Source organism: Ostrinia furnacalis, unplaced genomic scaffold (assembly GCF_004193835.3).
Source record: "Ostrinia furnacalis isolate ACB-3 unplaced genomic scaffold, ASM419383v2 OfSCF1172, whole genome shotgun sequence".
NCBI lineage: Eukaryota > Metazoa > Arthropoda > Insecta > Lepidoptera > Crambidae > Ostrinia > Ostrinia furnacalis.
This window is the reverse complement of record NW_021131411.1, coordinates 2,021,981-2,044,066: the sequence shown is the minus strand read 5'-3', so window position 1 is coordinate 2,044,066 and position 22,086 is coordinate 2,021,981. Positions and strand designations below refer to the sequence as shown.

The 22,086-nt window shown below is 41.7% G+C and overlaps 1 protein-coding gene across 9 annotated transcripts in view; it reads left to right on the top strand.

Annotated features, from left to right (window-relative positions):
- The first annotated feature begins 266 nt into the window (after nucleotides 1-266).
- Apoltp (Apolipoprotein lipid transfer particle) overlaps nucleotides 267-22,086 on the top strand; it is an 80,960-nt gene continuing 59,140 nt past the window's right edge. For 8 of the 9 annotated variants that reach the window (XR_003655799.1, XM_028302977.1, XM_028302983.1 and 5 more), the window contains exons 1-19: nucleotides 267-556; nucleotides 3,338-3,382; nucleotides 3,476-3,594; nucleotides 3,944-4,077; nucleotides 5,280-5,421; nucleotides 5,947-6,099; nucleotides 6,484-6,697; nucleotides 7,252-7,363; nucleotides 8,941-9,111; nucleotides 12,479-12,613; nucleotides 13,485-13,606; nucleotides 14,841-14,959; nucleotides 15,825-15,979; nucleotides 16,771-16,913; nucleotides 17,525-17,701; nucleotides 18,042-18,151; nucleotides 18,633-18,959; nucleotides 19,909-20,093; nucleotides 21,545-21,730. Coding sequence is in view for 8 of the 9 variants with exons in the window: in XM_028302977.1 (XP_028158778.1) it covers nucleotides 496-556; nucleotides 3,338-3,382; nucleotides 3,476-3,594; nucleotides 3,944-4,077; nucleotides 5,280-5,421; nucleotides 5,947-6,099; nucleotides 6,484-6,697; nucleotides 7,252-7,363; nucleotides 8,941-9,111; nucleotides 12,479-12,613; nucleotides 13,485-13,606; nucleotides 14,841-14,959; nucleotides 15,825-15,979; nucleotides 16,771-16,913; nucleotides 17,525-17,701; nucleotides 18,042-18,151; nucleotides 18,633-18,959; nucleotides 19,909-20,093; nucleotides 21,545-21,730 (2,810 nt within the window). In the remaining variant the exon portion in view is untranslated. Of the gene's footprint in view, nucleotides 557-3,337; nucleotides 3,383-3,475; nucleotides 3,595-3,943; nucleotides 4,078-5,279; nucleotides 5,422-5,946; nucleotides 6,100-6,483; nucleotides 6,698-7,251; nucleotides 7,364-8,940; nucleotides 9,112-11,279; nucleotides 11,412-12,478; nucleotides 12,614-13,484; nucleotides 13,607-14,840; nucleotides 14,960-15,824; nucleotides 15,980-16,770; nucleotides 16,914-17,524; nucleotides 17,702-18,041; nucleotides 18,152-18,632; nucleotides 18,960-19,908; nucleotides 20,094-21,544; nucleotides 21,731-22,086 lie in introns of those variants that run through there. The other variant, XM_028302986.1, reaches the window with a different exon arrangement.

The following is a 22,086-nucleotide window of genomic DNA, read 5'->3' as shown; positions in this document are numbered from 1 at the left end:
AGGAAGGCGCTGGATGCGCACTACCAACAGGTCAATCTGGAAATCATTGGGAGAGACTTAGAGGCTAATGTTCAGAAGGGTTGAGAACGCCTCAGTTTCCCTTTCTTCATATTGAAAATGAAATATTGACGGGGTACTTATCTCTGGGAGTCCACAGGATCTCGGGATCTTTGTATTACATACCATTTTTTGCCTTTATGGTCCTATTGTCCAAACATCCATCCAAACATTGGAGCCCCTACTCTCGGATCCCTACCTACCTACATGTGCGCATACGCACTTTCGATAGCCATGTTCGCTATCAGCTTACAATATTCATTACAAATTACTCATAATAATTAACCGCCATTCTGCATACCAGATAATGGAGTGATAATTACATTGACTTTAACCCCTCCATCCGACCCCAGATAAGGGATCTCAGAATTTGTTATTTGATGTCAATTCGTGCGATTGACAAGGCGGCTTCGGACATGGTGTAAGTGAAGTGCCAAAATGGACTGGTGTGTGATTTTAGTGTGCTTAGCGTTTGCTGGAGCTGCCCTAGGATCTGGAAGTACGTATTCTTTTCATCTAAAGCTTTATTATGAGTTCTATAACTGTTAATTACTAATTTAAGTCTTACTGCGTAGGTATGTTAGTCGTGTCTAGTTATTTATGAAAGAATTTCATTCATGCGCGTGTTATTTTTTAAGTTATGAAATCATTTTATGGTTGTTTCTTAAACTAAATAGAGAGATGTATTGTGACAAAGTTATACTATGCACACTTTTTTTAGAAATGTATAAAAAACATGTTATTCGATGTGCCATAAAAAAATATTTCTATCAGCTCACTACTTACTGTCCATTTCTGATTATTGAACTTACTTAAAAAATGCCGGTTTAGCCAAAATGTAGTGCTTTTAAAGCTTTTGTTTTACCTAAGCTTTTTCTCACTTACATAGGTACCCTAATGACTACGAAGTGTAGGCAGATTTGTGTCAGTTTTCAAGAATGTTTTCGTAAATAACAATTGCAATACGTCACGCGTACGCGCATCTGTTAGGTCAATCTACATCAAAACATCCTGGTACTACATCCGGTGGCAAATGAGCTGATTGATTGATTAATCAATTTTGATACCATTTGATAAATAATATAAGATACAAACAAACAAACTTTTAAAAGTTAAAACATTTATTTCAGAAATACAAAACCTTTTTTTTTCTTTTACTAGAAAAAAACAGTTTTCATTGCGGTAATTTAAAGGAAATAAGATCCGTTTCCTGTCCCATATCAAGGTCAGCAACATACCTACAATGCAGTAGGTAGCTACTTAGTGTTTGTTCTATGCATAAACACGTGTCAGAACTACAGTAGTTAGTTTTATCTATTTGTAAACACACTAGCCCGGTTTAGTAGGTCAGTGCTAAAATCCATAAGTAAGTAAGTAGCCACCGCGATTATCCTACAGCTTTTGTGGCTCTCAACATCATCAGCAGCTCCCTTCAGCCCACGGCTGGACTTAAGTTAGGCCTCATCAAGCATAGGTTCGGACCATCCCACTATCCTTAGTTTGCTATGTTTTGTACGAGGCTTCCGGCGACTGGGACCGCTATTGTAGGATCGCAGTCCCAGTCGCCGGATCCGTAAACTACCATAGTAGGTAGGTACCTATTGTGTGATGCTATTTAATTAAGTAAGAACCTGACAAAGAAAAAAAAATTGAGTATGATAAGTTACACAAACAAACAAGACTATGCATTTCTTATGTCCTGTCTTCTAGTCATGTGGTGGATCAAGTTATGGCACTCCGTTACCAACACTTTGGATTAGCCAAATCTGTGTTCCCATAAAACTAACTTAGGTGACTTAGGGGTGATGTTCTGTACTTTAATTACTGCTACAATCGTGTCTTCCTCAAAAACAAACTACTTACCGCTTCTGTGCCAATTTCAGTTTACATATCCTATGTTCTAGGTACTAAGTATATCGATCACTTTAGTTCTGTCATCAATCCTCAAGGGACCGAGAAATTCCGAGAATTTCCACAGCTCGCTGAGCTGGAGGAATTCGATCATATGCACCGAGCTCCCCTTAATAATTTACTTCTGAATAATATCGTCGGGGGCTCCAAATTAGTTTCAATTTCCTCTGAGATCTGCTCGACCTTCGAATTCACCTTAGTTGTGCTTCATCGATTACCCAGCTATAGGTAGGTACTGGATAAATCTACTGAAGTTTCGGTAACTAATTACTATGGAAAAGGTGGCTTTTTGGTGGCAGATACGGTGTAGTTAGTTTTCAAACGGTAGGTACCTAAGATGCATCTCCCAATAATGTGCTGTGGTGACTGTCTTTAGTTCTTTTCTAGTGTAGTAGAAGTCCCGTTAACCCCTTCGAAATACCTAGTACCTACCCCTAAACACAGAATAAGTAATAGTACCAAGGTACCCTAAACTCGCGTAGGTATAATGACGTGTTCACCATAATCATAGTAGAAACAAATAGTCCAAGTTAATCGAGGAGCGAACTTGCATCGTTTCTGCTATCCTTTAAAGTTAATTTTGGTGCAAAATAATCTAGCTAGGATTAACGAGTAACAGAACGTAACTAATAAGTTTTTCCCAACATTTCTCGTTCAAATCCTCCAACTATTCCTCACTCGAGATTGTTGTGTGCATTTCCCAAGGATTAAACTGTTTTATATTCGTCAGCTGTGTCCCGCGCAGCGCCCGTAACGATTTCCGTTGTTAGAGACCGTAACCCGAGACAAGGGTACGATACGGATCGCGATTCGCAACTATCGCTCACTGGGACTACTGTTGATTTATGATATGGATTTGTTTTCTAATACTTATGTTAATTAGGCGGGTTCTGTCACATCTTAAAGTGCCTATTTACACGTAGATTACAATGCGTTACGCTGTTTGAATATCACAGGCTTTAGCGACCATAGATTTATTTATCGGATATTCTTTCCGTTAAGTTACAGTAGTTAGTCTTCCAAAATGTCCGTTAGTGTCCGGTATGTAGGGTTTAAGTCCGCCATTGTCTTGATTAAATTATCATGATTGTTTGCTGAAACATTTTTTGCAAATATAAATAAATAAATCAATGACGAATGTTCATGAAACTATTTTTGTAAGTTTAAGATTGTTAAAATAATACTTCGTAAGTTTGAAATAATTATGCTGTATAGTACGTTTTCATTGGGCATAAAAAAAACATTATGCCAAATGCCAATGTCAAAAACAGCTGTTCGGTTCGAACTTCGGTCACCTTCGGTTTTGTTGTTTGTTTACCAACAACGAAAGTTGTGATTTTTAAATTAAATATTTTAATATTTCTTGCAGATTCACTCAAAGACCCGTATATTTGTGGACCACCTTCATGTGCAGGTAAGTAAAAATAATTTAAGTACTTTGTACTATTTCATAAAATTTTAAGGTTTAGAGGTTATGTGTGCTGAAAATCCTACTTTTATTTTCCAGTTTCCGATAAATTCAAGTACTTAACTGACGTCACTTACCACTATGAGTACAAAGTGAACATTGAGACCTACTTCGCTGGCTCCAGCAATAACCGGTCCACTTTAGATGTAAAAGCAGAGGTAAGTAAATCTTTTATCAACATCACACAGTTCTGATAAAAAACAAATTACTTGATGATCCCGCATCCCATATTATTATACACATAGAGCAATAAAGAATTAGAGCATTTAATTGGTTAAAAAATCTTAGATTTTTTTTTTCTTAGAGGAGTGGTGTTTTATAGTGACACCAGCTGTAGCAGTAGATTCGGCATTCTTAGAGGAACGTGCAGCTATCTCAGCAACACAGCTGGCATGTGAATTTGTGCTTAAACTAGATTCATTCATTGAACATAATATTTTACTACAAAACTACTAAAACAAATTTTCATACCTATCATCTAAAAAAACGTGCATGTTATGGTTCTAGGCTGTAATCCAGTTCATCACGCCCTGTGAAGGACTCCTGCAGCTACGAGACGTGACTTTAATCGATCAAGATGAAAACTACCCAGTGGAACGTGCAGAGAAGTTCATCCATGCTGTGGCGCTCTATGATCTTAGGTATGTGGTCAGTGGCGGGGCAAGACCTAAATTTGATGTGGGCAAGACAGATTTCGCGAGGCCTTGTTCTGTGGCGACCTGAAGACGGATTTTATATAAAAAAAAACGGGTCAACGGTCTATTCATTGACAGTTTCTGATTTCGTGATTCAGTGATTAATTTTAAAGGAATATTGCGCCAAAGAATAATGTTCGTCACTTAAAACCGTGTTGTTGCTTAATTTTGTGTCTGATTATGGCTGAATTTGTTTGAAAAAAAAAATATTTTTTTAACTACATTGTTTAGCTATCAAGAATTTATATTTAATAGTCAATGTTTGCATTTATTGTCGTATTGTGATATTGTCATCTCCACCTTGTATACATTTTTTCAAAATTTTTGATGCGCGAGGCCCCTTGTTCCGCGAGGCCGTAGGCGGTGGCCCACGTCGCCTACGCCTTACGCCGCCACTGTATGTGGTCTGTAAGGCATAAATGTTATTTTAACTGAGTTTCTTGTGCTGCTTATTCTCAGCACTGGCCCATTTATTGTCCCGAAGGAGTACCTAGTAGGGTTAAAGTAATAATGGGACGTGTAAAAATGCTTTTTAAAAGCCTACTTCTCCTTGGGCCTTTGTCCAGCAGTGGACGTCATCTGGCTGAAACGACTTGCAAAAAATAAATTAGTTTTATGATTTAGCTACTTACTAATTGGCAGAATTATTGTATAATAAAATCTATTGCAGGCCCCTTGTTATTAAAACTGTGACGTAATGAGTAATAATACAATCTTGGAAGTGTTAAAATTAGTTTGTGCCACTTCTCTAATTAGATATCAGCCAACTATTAAATAAATCACTGCAAGTCCATCCATATACAAATAATAATGCATATTTATTGTTCCAGTTGTGTACTATGTGATACAACAGATAAATAAAGAACATCAAATAATTATTTAATATTATTATTTGAATTATTTGATATACTTAGTACATACAGTCTCTTACAGCTCATCAAAACATTGTATTGCAAAATCGCCCCTACTAGGTACTGCTTCTTAAAAAGTCATAGATTTTTTTTTTCAATCAAATACTACAAAAAAGTACAGATGATGCCACATCAAGTTATACACTATGACATCTTGTGTAGTTCTAATAGGGGCGATTTTGCATCTAAAATGTAAAGTCTGATATCCTGTTGTCTTTACTTGCCTCCTTTACACAGGTTTGCCTACCACGATGGGCTTATATCGGAGATCTGCCCCGAGTCAGGAGACCAGGAGTGGGTGCTCAACTTCAAGAGAGCCATACTGTCTCTCTTTCAAAACAGCATGAAGAGATTTGACATCAACTTCAAGGGAGTTGAGGTGAGCAACAGAAATGCTTAGAAATGTTTACTAATAAGTTGATGGGAACTTCAGGGGGCCTAGATACGTTTGACGCAGACCATCCCATTCGCATTTGGCCACGAATTAAAAAACGGTCCTATTCGCATTCAGTCCCGTTCGCATTCGGTCCCATTCGCATTCAGTCCCGTTCGCATTCGGTCCCAGTTGCATTCGGTCCCATTCGAATTCCGATCCATTCGCAAAATGGTCGCGAATAGGATGGTCTGCCTGCCAAGACAAGTGGCACGTTAAAATCGCTTCAAAAGGATTATGATGAATATGACTTATGAACTAACTAGCACCACATTTTAATTTACATCAATCCTCTATTTTCCATTCGAAATTGAAATCTATTGTGGTTCTAACAAGTGTCATTTTTCAACAGAAATGTATAATTTTGACGTAATTACGCCATTATTTTGAAATTGTCATCTAATGTGGTTACTTGTTACAAGTGCTATTTTTCATCAAATGTATAATCTTAACATACTCTACGACTTCCAGAAAGACATCCACGGCACATGTGGAGTGGACTACATAGTCCGAGGACAAGAGAACACCAGCCTGATATTGGTGAAGACGCGAGACCTGGCCCTTTGCAAGAATAGATACAAGTACATGTCTATACTGCAGACTGTCAGATACGACTTCCAAAGCGTAAGTATTCTTGCTATACTATTTTCCTTGCAATTGGGGTACAAGCTTTACCGTACTACCCTAGTCTTGTATTATAAAATCAACATTCAAACTTGCAGGCTCACTGAGATCTCATTTGTAGTAAATAGGGAGAGCCTTTGTACAAACTAACCATGAAATCCATTTATTCTCAGTAGGTTAGCTCTTAAAACTGCTTTTAAACACTCTCATATCAAAATTTTATAGCAATTAAATTACAAATTATACAGCAAAGATTCCAAACTTGGGACTTATACATGGTCCTTCGAGCCGGATTTGAAACTGCAGCCTATGGTTTTCTTAGTAATGTAAATTTATTTATTGGTATGTTAATAATTGGTGAGTAAACAATGTATAATTTTGCAGAAATTCCAAACATGGCCGGTCTTAAAATCGGAGAGCAAATGCCGCATCACAGTTGACCACCACATCTACAAGTCTGTCAACTGCCGCGAGAGACACCTCTTCGAACCTTTCTCAGGAAGGAATTCCGGGGCCATGACCACTGTCATACAGGACTTGACCCTCGTAAGGGAGGTCAACAAGACAGACAGCGAGTTTATGGATTCACAACCTAAAAGTGAGTGGATTACGGTATATTTTTGTAAAGCTTTAGTAGCTCGGGGGCCATGAAAACTGTCATAAGACTTGACCCTCGTAAGGGAGGTCAACAAGACTGACAGCGAGTCTATGGGTTCACAACCTAAAATTAAGTAAATTACGGTATATTTTTGTTTATAAATATTGAGTTAGAAGACTTGGACTAAAGTGGGTTAACAAGACCGATAGCTATAGTTCATTCATGGACTCGCAGCTTAGAATGTAGTGAAATTTGAACTGTATTACGTAGAAATAAGGCCTAGTTTTCTTTTTGACATATAGTATGCCACAAGGGAGAACTTTAAGACCCCAACTACACAGCTTGTTTTTGTTGTTTATAATATGTATAAAGCAAATATAGGCGTTCTCCTCCGTTATGACATCGTCGCCCGTTAAGCGACGTTATTTTTTAATGAAATTTCTTAAAGAATACTTCACATTGTATTTTAGTGAACCATAAATATTTATTGTTTGTTCATTATGTTGTTTTTATCACGTTTATTATTGTATTTAATGATATGATATTGTTTTCAGGCTGGGAAGTAATTCACAGGCGGTCAAACCTCCTTCACCACCACACTCAGTACGCCAAAGACGAGACCGGCGATCTGAAGGCCGCTCGGGACGTTCTGAAACTGCTTTGCATGTGAGTTTATAAATATGTCATACGCCTTATTAGCTATCTACTAGCTTGCTACTAAAAAGTTACTTATTTCTCGCATTTGGTTCTTTTTAATTATGGACGGTATTTTTATTTTATTTTGCACTTCAAGTTTTTCAGTTCCTTTTTTTCGCTGAATTGTTTTTATTTTTGATATTTATTGGCTAACTAGCTTTCCGCCCGCGTCTAATTTTGTCTGTCACAGAAAAACTTTATCGCGCTCGTCCCTGTTTCAAAAACCGGGATAAAAACTATCCTATGTCCTTACCAGAGACTCAAACTATCTCTATGCCAAATTTCATCAAAATCGGTTCAGTGGTTTAGGCGTGAAAGCAAGACAGACAGACTGAGTTTCTTTCGCTAGTATGAGTATAGATTAGTATAGCTATCTACTATCATGCCACCAAAAAGTAACAAATTTCTCGCATTTCGGTTATTTTTAATTATGTACGGTTTAATTTTCTGTAAATTTTTATTTAGTGATATCAGCTAACTATTAAATAATTTGTGCCTTACGTTTTTCAGTTCCTTTCTTTTTTCGCTAAATTGTTTTTCATTTTTTAGGGTTCCGTACCTCAAAAGGAAAAAACGGAACCCTTATAGGATCACTTTGTTGTCCGTCCGTCTGTCAAGACCCTTTTTCTCAGGAACGCGTGGAGGTATGAAGCTGAAATTTATATCAATTACTCAGGTCTACTGTCCCTTGAAGCTGTGAAAAAATCAAACTTCTAAGCCAACGCAATCAAAAGATACAGCCGTTTATGCCGCAAATTTTCGACACTTGCAAGGGAATCAAAACCTACAGGGTGCTTCCCGTGAACTCAGAATCTTGAAATTTGGTACGAAGCAACGTCTTATAGCATAGATAAAGGAAAAATTACGAAAACCATAAATTTTTAGTTACATCACATAATATATTTTTTTTAAATAATTTTAAACTTACTACCCATTTCCTCATAAACGCGTAGAGGTATTAAATTGAAATTCATACCAAATACTCAAGTCTATAATACCTTTAAGTTGTAACAAAATCAAACTTCTATGTCAACGCAATCAAAAGAAACAGCAATTTAAGCTGCATATTTTGAAACTCGCAAGTACTCGCAAGGGAATCAAAACCTAAAGGGTACTTCCAGTCGACCTAGAATCTTGAAATTTGGCATGAAGCAACGTTTTATAGCACACATGAAGGAAAAATTCCGAAAACCTTAAATTTTTAGTTACATTACAAAATATATATTTTTTAATAAATATAAACTTATGAATTTCATTTTGCAATAAAAATACCATAGTTATGACTCGATTGTCGTAATGAACGAACTTTGTAAACCTTGCAGGTTTGTACGGAACCCTCGGTGAGCGAGTCCGACTCGCACTTGGCCGGTTTTTTCTAACTAGCGGCCGCCCGCGACTTCGTACGCGTAGATCCCGTTTTACCCCCTTACGAGTTGAATTTTGCAAAATCCCGTCTCATTGGCTAATTATTACCTCAATGTACCTATTACGCAAGATACATACTTTTTTGATTTATTTAAAAAATTACCCATAATTTTTCTCATCAGAGCCAAAGAGGCGCGCAACGAAGACGGCCAGTTCTCCAGCATAGACCTGAACATGGACAGCGGGTCGACGGTCGGCCTGTGGGGCCGCCTGGTGCGCTCCGCGCGGCCGCTGCAGTACCCGGCGCTCGCACAACTACTGGCCAGGGCTCCGCTCATGTGCGCGCCCGCTACGTAAGTGTTACTTACTACAGGGCCAAGGAAGCAAGAAATATAGATAGACCAGTCGTCTAGCAGACATAGATTTAAACATACCGTGACGACTATGTGGGCCTGTGAGGCCGCTTATGTGCGCTCGGGCTACATAAGTATAACTCACTCTATAGGGCCTAGGAAGCAAAGAAAGATAGCCAGTCCTCCAGTATACATAGACCAGTCCTCTAGCAGACAGATCTAAACATAGATAGCGTAGTGACAGTGTTGGCCTGTGAGACCGCTTATGAGCGATTTCACATTTAGGCGACTTTAGCAGCGCGACAAATGCGCAACAGACGCGCTGCGGATAATTTCATACTATATGGCAACAGATGCCTGTCTTCACATTATAAAAACGCCGCTACCGCGCTGGTGTCGCGCTTCTGACGCCCTAATGTGGAAGCAGTCTATGTGCGCTTCGGCTACGAAAGTTCTTACTACAAGGCCAAGAAAGACGGCCAGTCTCCAGTATAGACCTGAACATGGACAGCGGGTCGACGGTCGGCCTGTGGGGCCGCCTGGTGCGCTCCGCGCGGCCGCTGCAGTACCCGGCGCTCGCGCAGCTGCTGGCCAGGGCTCCGCTCATGTGCGCGCCCGCTACGTAAGTGTTACTTACTACAGGGCCAAGGAAGGAAAGAACATAGTATTATTATACAAGTCCTCTAGCAGACATAGATCGAAACATAGCGTGTTGACTATGTGGGCCTGTGAGGCCGCTTAAGCGCTCCGGCTACGTTAGTATGACTCACACTACAGGACCAAGGAAGCAAGGAAAGATAGCTAGCCCTCGAGCAAACATTGACCAGTCCTCCAGAACATAAAAAACCAGTTGTCTGTCTGACATAAACCAGTCCTCTAGCAGTCACAGACCTATACATGGATAAGAGGTCTTCCATAGGCCTGTGAGGCCGCTTACATGTGATCCGACTGCGTAAATATAACTAAGCTACTGCGCCAAGGAAGACGGCCAGTTCTCCAGCATAGACCTGAACATGGACAGCGGGTCGACGGTCGGCCTGTGGGGCCGCCTGGTGCGCTCCGCGCGGCCGCTGCAGTACCCGGCGCTCGCGCAGCTGCTGGCCAGGGCGCCGCTCATGTGCGCGCCCGCTACGTAAGTGGAACTCACTGCAGGGTTAAGAAAGCTAGGAAAGATGGCCAGTCTTTCAGCAGACATAGATCTGTCTTCCAGAACATAAAGATCAGTTGTCTAAAGTCTGATCGTCGAGCACGAAGAATTTCGTCCAATGACCCCAAACTACTCATCCTCATCGCTCGCGCGTAATTATATTGCGGTCACGCTTGCACACTCACTGTCGTGACATCAATATAATTAAGCGCGAGCGATAAGGATGGGTAGCTTGGGATCATTAGACGAAATTCTATGTGCTCGGCTACCGGACTTTAGCTGACACAAACTCTCTCTCTCTAGAAGTCACAGACCTATACATGGATAGGAGGTGTACTGTAGGCCGCTTATGTGTGATCCGGCTGCGTAAGTATAACTCACTACTGGGCCAAGCAAGACGGCCAGTCCCCCAGTATAGACCTGAACATGGACAGCGGGTCGACGGTCGGCCTGTGGGGCCGCCTGGTGCGCTCCGCGCGGCCTCTGCAGTACCCGGCGCTCGCGCAGCTGCTGGCCAGGGCGCCGCTCATGTGCGCGCCCGCTACGTAAGTGTTACTTACTACAGGGCCAAGGAAGCAAAGAACATAGATAGACCAGTCTTCTAGCAAACATAGATCTAAACATAGCGTGTGGCTGACTGTGTGGGCATGTGAGGCCGCTTATGTGCGCTCGGGCTACATAAGTAAAACTCACTCTACAGGGCCTAGGAAGCAAAGAAAGATAGCCAGTCCTCCAGTATACATAGACCAGTCCTCTAGCAGACAGATCTAAACATAGATAGCGTAGTGACAGTGTTGGCCTGTGAGACCGCTTATGAGCGCTTTCACATTTAGGCGACTTTAGCAGCACGCGCTGCGGATAATTTCATACTATATGACAACAGATGCCTGACTTCACATTATAAAAACGCCGCTCCCGCGCTGCTGTCGCGCTTCTGACGCCCTAATGTGAAAGCAGTCTATATGCGCTTCGGCTACGAAAGTTCTTACTACAAGGCCAAGGAAGACAGCCAGTCCTCCAGCATAGACCTGAACATGGACAGCGGGTCGACGGTCGGCCTGTGGGGCCGCCTGGTGCGCTCCGCGCGGCCGCTGCAGTACCCGGCGCTCGCGCAACTACTGGCCAGGGCTCCGCTCATGTGCGCGCCCGCTACGTAAGTGGAACTCACTGCAGGGCCAAGGAAGCAAGGATCGAAGACTAACATACATAAACTGGCCTAGTCCTTCAACAGACATAGACCAGTCCTCCAATAGTCATAGACTAGTCCTCTAGCAGACGTAGATCTAAACATAGATAGCGTGGTGACTAACTATATTGGCCTGTGAGGCCCCTTATGTGCGCTCCGGCGCTCCGGCTACGTAAGTATAACTTACTACAGGGCCAAGAAGTAGACAGTTGTTAAATATTGATCTAAATATGGATTGAGGATTGACTGTGGGCCTGTGAGGCCTCGTATGTCCGGCTACGTAAGTATAACTAGCTCCGCTAAGGAAAGATGGATAGTCCTCCAGCATAGATAGACCAACCCTCTAGGAAACATAGATAATGTGTCGACCGTGTTGGCCTGTGAGACCGCTTATGAGCGCTTTCACATTTAGGCGACTTTAGCAGCGCGACAAACGCGCAACAGACGCGCTGCGGATAATTTCATGCTATATGGCAACAGATGCCTGTATCACATTATAAAAACGCCGCTACCGCGCTTCTGACGCCCTAATGTGGAAGCAGTCTATGTGCGCTCCGGCTACGTAAGTATAACTAAGCTACAGGGCCAAGAAAGACGGCCAGTCTCCAGTATAGACCTGAACATGGACAGCGGGTCGACGGTCGGCCTGTGGGGCCGCCTGGTGCGCAAATAATCCATTCGGCAGCTATAGACCTAGACACCAGAAGACATAGACCAGTCCTACCTTCTAGTCCCTATCAAGTGACGCCATTTATTACGCTGGTAATGCTGATAATGACGATGCTTTCAAAACTTACAATATCGTCTAGTAGGCCTAAGATGCGCGCCGTGATAACTTTTATCGACGTCAAAATGTATGGGCAAAATCGATAAAATGGCGTGATAGCCGCTTATCGCGGCGCGCATCTTAGGCCTAATGGACAGGCCCAAACTCCCTCATTTCTCTTTGGTCATTTTCATCCAGGTAGTCTATCACTCCCTCTCTGTTGTGTGTTCTGTCAGATTACTAACAAGAAATATTTGTATCGTTCCAGAAAACACATGTTAGACGCGCTACCGTACATAGCGAGCGCGGGCTCGGTGGAGCTCATAAAGGACATGATCGTGCGCGGCGCTGTGGACGCGGCCACGCGCCACGAGTGGCTCATGTCCATGGCCATGATCCCCAGGTGAGTGAACCCTTCTGAATACCCTGTAGTCATGATACCCGGGTGACTCAACCGTTCAGGATACCCTGTGAGTGAAGGGACCCTTTTGAATACCCTATGGCCATGATCCCCAGGTGAGTGAATCTTTCAGAGTACCTTGTGGTCATGATACCTGGGTGAGTGAACCCTTCAGAATACCCTGTAAGTGAAGGGACCCTTCTGAATACCCTATGGTCATGATACCCAGGTGAGTGAACCCTTCAGGATACGTTATGGTCATGATACCCGGGTGACTGAACCCTGTGCGTGAAGTTACCCTTCTGAATATTTATTTATTTATTTATTTAGGAAAACCAGGGTTTTACAGTGTGTAATAATAACATAATATAGGCAACGAGTAAACCACTTATATATAAATGGTCATAATACTCGGTTATGATACCTTATGGTCATGATACCCGGGTGACTGAACCTTTCAGAATACCCGGTGAGTGAAGGTACCCTTCTGAATACCCTGTGGTCATGATACCCGGCTGAGTGTACCCTTCAGGATACCTTATGATCATGATACCTGGGTGAGTGAACCCTTACTTAAACCTTTCTTATCCTATAGTCATGATACCCGAGCGAGTAAACCCTTCAAAAAACCCGGATATGTGAACCCTTCTGAATATCCTACGATCGATTTTGTTACTCTTGTGAGTGAACCATGCTAAATACCCTTTGGTCATGATACCCGGGCTAGCTTCAAAATACCCTATGATCGTAACGTAATACCCGGTTGATTGAACCCTTCAAAATACCTAACGATCATGATACCCTGGTGAGTGATCACTTCAGAATACCCATGATGATGCTTAGATGAGACTACTAACCACACTTCCACTTTCAGACCGAAACTGGAAATGCTCAAAAGCATGCTGGAACTGCTCCTTAGCCAGAAAAACGACAAGGTGGTCAGTTTCACCGCCTCCTCTATGGTGCATTCCTACTGTCGAAACAGCGGTAAATCACGTGAGTATTCTATTATTTATTACAGGTTTACCGCATAACTGAATCAGAGGGCAAACAGAACTATGGGCCTCATAAGAAGGCTCAAGGTCACCCAAAGGGCGATGGAGCGGACTATGCTCGCAGTTTCCCTGCGTGATCGAATCAGAAATGAGGAGATCCGCAGGAGAACCAAAGTGACCGACATAGCTCGCAGAATTGCTAAAATCAAGTGGCAGTGGGCGGGGCACATAGCTCGTAGAGACGATGGCCGTTGGGGCAGGAAAGTTCTCGAGTGGCGACCACGGGCTGGAAGACGTAGCGTGAGCAGGCCTCCTACTAGGTGGACCGACGATCTGGTAAAGGTCGCGGGAAGAGCCTGGATGCGGGCAGCGCAGGACCGTTCATTGTGGAAAACCTTGGGGGAGGCCTTTGTCCAGCAGTGGACGTCATTTGGCTGAAACGAACGAATCAGAGGGCTTAGTGTGAGTTTACTTCAAACGTCCTCATTAGTGAGCGCGTAAACAATTACATTAAATGTATGACGGATTGTACAGTGCCCCTAGCGGAAACTTTCAAGAACTAACATTTTTATTTTTTTTACGCACTCACTAGTAGGACGTTTGATGTAAACTCACACTAAGCCCTCAGTGCCTGTGGGTCTAGTCAAAATGCACTTTTTGATCGAATCGAAAATCGAGTCCGTCAAAACTCCATACAAAAAAGGGCTTTTCGACCACTTTTCGACTGGTTTGCGATTATATTTTGCACTTTGTCTAGACCCACTGAGGTATTAGAGGGGTGGAATATGACGGGACAGAGCATACAAGTCTGAAGACTCGCTGACATTTGACGTCATAAAAACACCTTCCCGCACCGCTTCCATACCTCAGGCACTGAGTATGGAAGCGGTGCGGGAAGGTGTGTCACTCATTTATTAACTATACCAGAAGTTCTTATTTTATTCTTCTTCTTCTATCGTGTAAGGCCCGATTCGACCAAACTTGTATCCGAGAATAACTCCTTGTATGGGAAATATGTCAAAATGTCGAATAACTGCGATTTATTCTGAGATTAATATTTTACTCTTGTTTGGTCGAATCCACCCTAAGTAGTGAACACCCTAGTCAATTGAAATGAGCTCTTAAGATGCGACTCTCCCGTAGATGTTTTATTTATTGGTGAAGATTATGACTTCACACTTGACAAATCTATGTCAAAAGGTTGATATAATATGTACAAACAAATATGATTTCAGTGAGGGAATGTTGTGAAGAAGAAATACCCAAGCAAATACTGGAGCACTTCCAAAATGTAGTGTACGCGTTCATCGTCAAAGGAGTTACATCTACTACTCCGAGAGCGGATAATGATAATGTAAGTAATTACACGAATTTCGTTCCTAAATCTTAATAACTTTTTTCATTTTTAAGCTGACTAATGGTAGAGTCAGCGTCTAATAGTTAGTGACACCCAAAGTGGCCAAAAAGTTAACAGCACAACCTTATTCCAATTGTAACCAAGACGTGTTGCGAACTTTTTGTCTACTTTGGGTGTCACGAACTTTTTGACGCTGACTGTTTACTAAACCTATTGGTCACGCAACGAGAGTTAAAACCATAAACACAAGCAAAGATTTGTATCTGTTTACGCTGTCTACGCTGACGTTTTGCGTAGTCCTGTCAGATTAACAAAATGCTTTCTGTCTCGCTTGCAGACATTTGACAAGAACGAGGTAGATAGTGTATTCGATATTTGACCTTGAAAGTGTAAGGCTATGCGCGCATGGGTGACTTTTTGTCACCGTAACAGTATATCTTTCTCTTTTACATTTTTATAAAGAGAAAAATGGACATCGTAGTACTTATATCGTAGACATACTGTCATGGTGACAAAAGTCATTCGTGCGCGCGCGCGCTTTAATGTGTTGTGTTCGGAGGGTTTAGTGTGAGTTTACATCAAAAGTCATCACTAGTGAGCGCGTAAAATAATTACATTAAATCTATGACGGATTGTACAGCGCCCCTAGCGGAAATTTCAAGAACTAAAATTTTCATATATTTCAACACGCTCACTAGTGAGGAAGTTTGATGTAAACTTACACTAAGCCCTCGTATTTAAATATACATCAGTTTGAGTATCTACGTGTTCGCCTCAACTCTCGCCGCAACTTTGTACTTCTACCCTACTTCTTAAAACCTTAATTTCCTCTTATCTTTAAACTCCAACATTTTCTCCTCAGTTGGTAATAGGCATCAAAGCGCTGGGCAACATCGGTGGGTTCACGCAAGAGTTCGCCAATAAACTCATGGATCTGATCAGCGATACGCTAGTACCGGTACCTATAAGGTTGACTGCTGTGGACGCGTTTAGGAGGACCCCTTGTAGTGAGACTAGGTGAGTTTTGATTTCACTATTACTTTTTAAGACTCACTATAGGCCTTATAAATAAGCTCAAAGTTGCACAGTATGCTATGGAGAGGGCTATGCTTGGTGATTCTTTACGAGATCGAATCAGAATTGAGGAGATTCGCATACGAACTAAACTTGCTGACATAACTCTACGGATTAGCAAGCTGAAGTGGCAATGGGCAGAGCACATAGTACGCAAAACTGACTGCCGATGGGGCAGCAAGGTTCTGGAATGGTAGCTACGTACTGCCAAGCCCAGTGTGAGACGTCCACTCACATGGTGAACCGATGACCTTATAAAGGTTGCGGGAAGGTGCTGGATGAAGGCCGCTACCAACCGGCCAATTTAAAATTCAAAAGACTTTCTGTGGCTGCTGAAATGATGATGATGATGATTACTTTTTGTAGTCCTTTATTTCACCCTTGTATGAACGATAAAGATATAAGATGTCTCGGTATCATAGACGGGTTCGACTGCCATTTCCTCAAATGATTTTAAACCTTATACAAAAGACTTTTAAGCTTTACATTATTTTCACAACTGGCCCATTTATTTCTCCGAAGCAGTGGCAAGGTATTTAAAGTGCATTTTTTTTTTTAAATTTATTGTCTCATAAAAGTTACATCGATTTAACTTAATACTAATCTGCCAAACTGCTTAACAGTTTTTCGGCAGTTAACAGTTAAAAGTTAACAGTTAAAAAGCCTTTTTGCAGGAAATAAATGACATAAACTCAATTTAAAACAAAATCATGACCTTCCATTTCCACCACCAGGGAATACTTCCTAGAGATGTTCCGCGAAGACTACGTCAACATAGAGGTGAGGATCGCTTCGTACCTCCAAGTGATGAAGTGTCCCACGCTCAGCACTGTCCGGAAGATATTCCATGCGTTGCAGCACGAGTCTGTGAATCAAGGTATGGTTTTGTTGCTAACTGAAAGAGTTTTTGTTTTATGGCAACACTATCTTTATAGATCGTGTCATCCACGAAGACGCGCCCCACCATTCTTCCGCTAATGTTTGAGTGTTATCGGTACACGCTACATTATCCATAAGTGCACACGCACACTACAATAACGTCATTATTGGACTGACTCGGATTGCTCGGATCAAACTCCCCGCACCCCGCACTTCCCTCGATCAAAAATTGGTGGGACGCGTCTTCGTGGATGACACGATCTATAATGTTGCCATAGATGAAAGCTGTGCAATTTAAATATTGTTTTCGTAGTGTGTGATTTGTAATAGCTACTGGTATACATAACATCATGTCATAACACTATTTTAAAAGAAAATGTAACCTTCTGAAAACTAAATATCCATTTCATTAGCATTGATGGAAAAAAGTATTTTTTTTTTAGTTTAGTCTTATCAACAGTAAACTGCAAAGTATAACAGCCCAATATCTCCATCAATCACCCTAGAACAACAAACCTTAATGAAAATATTATTTTTTCTTGAAATAACCAAACTGAAGAGTATGTTAATCTGTAAAACCTAATTGCAACCTTATTCCAAACGCAACAGCGGCGACATTCGTCTGGAGCCACTTGAGCAACCAGCAGCACTCGTCATTGCCCTCTCGAGTGGAAATCCAAGGTCTGCTGTCTGGACACACCATGCCACAACTCGAAGACAGCCCAGACTTCAGAATGTTCTCGAGAAATTACGAACAGAGCGTCTTTTTCGACCAGTATAATGCAGGTACAGTAAATTAAGACTTATTTTCTAAACCATAAAGACTATTCTTGTGTCATCTAGTGTATAGGCCGCGCAAAAAGAGTTGAGGCCATCTACACAAGCAAAGATTTGTATCTGTATACACTGTCAGCAGCGCTAACATTTTGCATAGTCGAATTGACAAATATTTTCTGTCTCGCTTGCATAGATTTAATAAGAGCGAGATAGCTAGTGTGCGATAATTTTAACTTGAATATGTAACGTGTTGTTTGTGTTTTGTATTCAAATATTACATCAGTGTGAGTACGTGTTCGCCTCAACTTTCATTGAGTGAGCTATAATAAAATGTTTTATGTCATTTTAGGTGGAAACTACGAAGCTAATGTGGTGTTCTCTCCGGACTCCTATATACCAAGATCGATCGGACTCAACTTGACCATAGACATGTTTGGAGAATCTATCAACATCTTAGAGGTATACTTTACGATTCCTTACTTGTTGCCATAATTAAAAAAGTTATTTCTCACTCATCTTAGATGCCCTTTCTTTTTAAAGAACTTTAAACTGACAGGCACATCTATTTATGTTATCTATGGTTAGATTAAGCATAGGCGCAGACCAACAACTTTTAGTTGGCCGATAGTTGGGTCGGGCTGTTAATCAGTATAGAGATGTATGAAAGTGCGCACACTACACCGATTTGGTATCAGAAGATTCTTCATACAAATTAAAATCAGGCCCAACTATCGGCCAACTAAAAGTCCGTGGTCTGCGCCCAGGCTAAAGCTGAGTTGTACCAACTTACTTTAACCGTTACTATAACAATGACCAGTATATTTTATATGGAGTTTGACAGATTTTTGATGTTTGTTAAATTAAGATAGTGAAATGATACTAAACACAGATTTGGGACATTTATATTTTGATAGTACATCGACAATTTTTTATTTCATAGGTCAAAGGTCGCGCCGAAGGTTTCGAGCGATACTTCGAACATTACTTCGGCAGTAAAGGCCCGCTCAGCAAAGAAAGAGTGGCGGAACAAATAGAGAAACTGCGCTTCTACCGATCTACAGACGAATCTGATGAGCTTCGAGGGAAAATCGACGATCTCAACTATAAAAACGAAGCACTTAAACACCGTTTTCCCATGGCAGAGTTGGGGGTGAAAGTGTTTGGGAATGAGATATCGTTTTGGAGTGCGGAGGGAGATGATGAGATCATGAAGTCTCTGCAGAGGCTGAACCCTCAATTGAGGATATTGGAGATTTTGTCTGGGAAGGTAAGTCCATATTCTGTCACGATTATTTTCAATCAGTCTGTTACGATTTTTTTTTTTCAAGTTTTCACCTCTATCCTTCGAAATTTATTAGAAGTTTTGGTATAGAAAAAAATAGGACCTAAAAAGACTACTCTTAAAGAAAATAAACCTTAAAAAGAAACTTTTTTTAAACCCTAGGAGTTAAATAGGGAATGTGGTGTCACCAGCGCCACCTGTTGCTTGCTTTTCACTATAATTAATTTTTCGCAAGAAATCTCATACGAGAAAGCGTCTCTATTCGTCGATACGACGTTACTCTTTAGATAAAATTGAACATTAAAAGAGTGAAATAGAGCATGAAAAGACAATGCCGGAATTTGGCGTCTTTTTTTTTTCGCGCGGCCATCGACCACACTTTGTTTTTTGATTACAAAATAGTGTAACAAACCAAACTTACTATGATAAGTATACCTCTAAACTCAGTCTGAACTGAGTTACGAGCATTAGAAGTTTGATGATTTTCATACTAGATTTGCTTTTTGCGCGCAAAGTTTTGTAAGAAATTGCAACAAAATAGTGAGATTGTATGTGTAAACAAACAATATCATCCATTAAAGGCTCCAGACATCAGTATGGAGCAGAATCAGCGCAATAAAAAAATAACGCAATATTTTGTTGCAATTTCTTACAAAACTTGCGCACAAAAAGCAAATCTAGTATGAAAATTATCAAACTTCTAATGCTCGTAACTCAGTTCAGACTGAGTTTAGAGGTATACATACCATAGTAAGTGGTTTATTACACTATTTTGTAATAAAAAAAACAAAGATTGGTCGATGGCCGCGCGAAAAAAAAAAGACGCCACTTTCCATACAAAATCTGGCATTGCCATTTGACGCTATCAGCGCCATTCTCACTGTAAACAACTTTTCGCAGAAAATAACATTCTCACTATCAAATTTTTTTACAGGAAATATCATACGAGAAAGCGTCTCTATTCCTCGACACTACGTTCTCAGTGCCCACTGGTGCTGGATTGCCTTTGAACCTGAACCTGATGGGAACCAGCTATATTAACGCCAAGATGTCCGGCACTATGGAAGACAAATACGACGAGTCGGGAAGCCTGGACTTTGAGGGGAAGATTCAGCCGAGGTTTGGAAAATAGATTTATCGTAATAATTATTTTTTAAAGATTATTAGTAATTTGTTATTTCACAAATTACTAATACTCCCGTTAGCCCCTCGTACTAAGCTAAATATGCTTGTGTCACGAGTGAGCTCACTACGATAGTCGAGCGGCGGTGGGGACCGAACCCGAGTTCCCCGGATCACGAGTCGGCCAGTCCGACCCCTTCACCGTTCGGTTATGGCGTAATTGAGAACAATATGAGTGTAGAATATTGGTCTTTGTTGAAATTACTGTTTACTCATGATAATAACATAAATACACACTAACACCCATCGCTGTTACGAGTGCACACATTTTTTCCTATTGTGGGAAGCTCTTAGTCTGCATCTCATCTAATAGAATGTGATCATCAAGCCGAAAGAAGAAACAATCTGCACATGAAATCCTCAACTACAGAGGATCTAGCAACAGTCTATATTACCATTAATTTTCAAAAATAATCCTCTTAAAAATTGTAGTTATTTTTGGTTACTCTTATTATGACAGAAATATGTAAAAGAAGTCATTAATGACGTCATAGTTGTAAAGCAAATCACTCTTATGGCGGAGTTTTCGGTTGACACTGTGTAGGTTTGTTGTCGAAACGACAAGAAGAAGTAAAGCGAATCAAATCTCCGGTTTTTAAAGATTGAGAAGTATTTATTTACAGACCGGCGGAATTTTGGGCTGACACTGTAGGTTTACTTTGGTTCTCCTACGGATCTCCTCATTTCTGATTCGATCACGCAGGGAAACTCCGAGCATAGCCCGCTCCATCGCCCTTTGGGTGACCTTGAGCCTTCTTATGAGGCCCATAGTAAGCGACCACGTTTCGGATCCATATGTCAACACTGGCAACACACACTGCTCGAAGACTTTCGTCTTGAGACACTGCGGTATTTCGGACATGAGTATATGGCGAAGCTTCCCGAACGCTGCCCATCCGAGTTGGATTCGACGATTGACCTCTTTCTCGAAGTTGGACCTACCTAACTGGACTGTTTGTCCCAGGTATACATAATTGTCGACAACTTCGAGTGTAGAGTAACCGACATAGCTCGCAGAATTGCTAAAATCAAGTGGCAGTGGGCGGGGCACATAGCTCGTAGAGACGATGGCCGTTGGGGCAGGAAAGTTCTCGAGTGGCGACCACGGGCTGGAAAACGTAGCGTGGGCAGGCCTCCTACTAGGTGGACCGACGATCTGGTAAGGGTCGCGGGAAGAGCCTGGATGCGGGCAGCGCAGGACCGTTCATTGTGGAAAACCTTGGGGGAGGCCTTTGTCCAGCAGTGGACGTCATTTGGCTGAAACGAACGAACTGTAGGTTTGTTGTCGACATGACAAGAAAAAGAAATAAAAGTGAATCAAATCTCCGGTTTTTAAAGATAAGAAATTTACAGATCCTTAAGACCTAATAATCGACTTTACGTTCCAGCGTGGCGGTGAACATAGCGGCGACAATGGGCGTCGTAGCGGGCGGCTTAGCGTCTAGCGGCGTGCGGGTCAACGCTCGTCTTTACACCGCTACCGACGTAGAGGCGCGATTGACTCTACGTGGCTTGAGCCTAGTGAGGCTGCATCTATCGCTGCCCACCGACAAGCAGGAGATCTTCGCTGCCAAGTAAGTATACACCTTGTGACAGGGTCATAGCGTCGACAATGGCTCGCCTCTGTACCCTTGTGACGGGATCATAGTGGTGACAATGGCCTGGCTACACCGCCACTGACGTGGAGTAGAAGATCATCGCTGCCAAGTAACTATACACCTTGTGATATATAGCATAGCGGCGAAAATGGCTCGCCTCTACACCGCGACTCACTCTACGTGACCTGAGCCTAGTGAGGCTGCATCTATCGCTGCCCATCGACAAGCAGGAGATCTTTGCTGCCAAGTAAGTTTACACCTTGTGACGGGGGCATAGTGGCGATAATGGCGCGGCTACACTGCCACCGACGTGGAGGCTCGAATGACGCAAG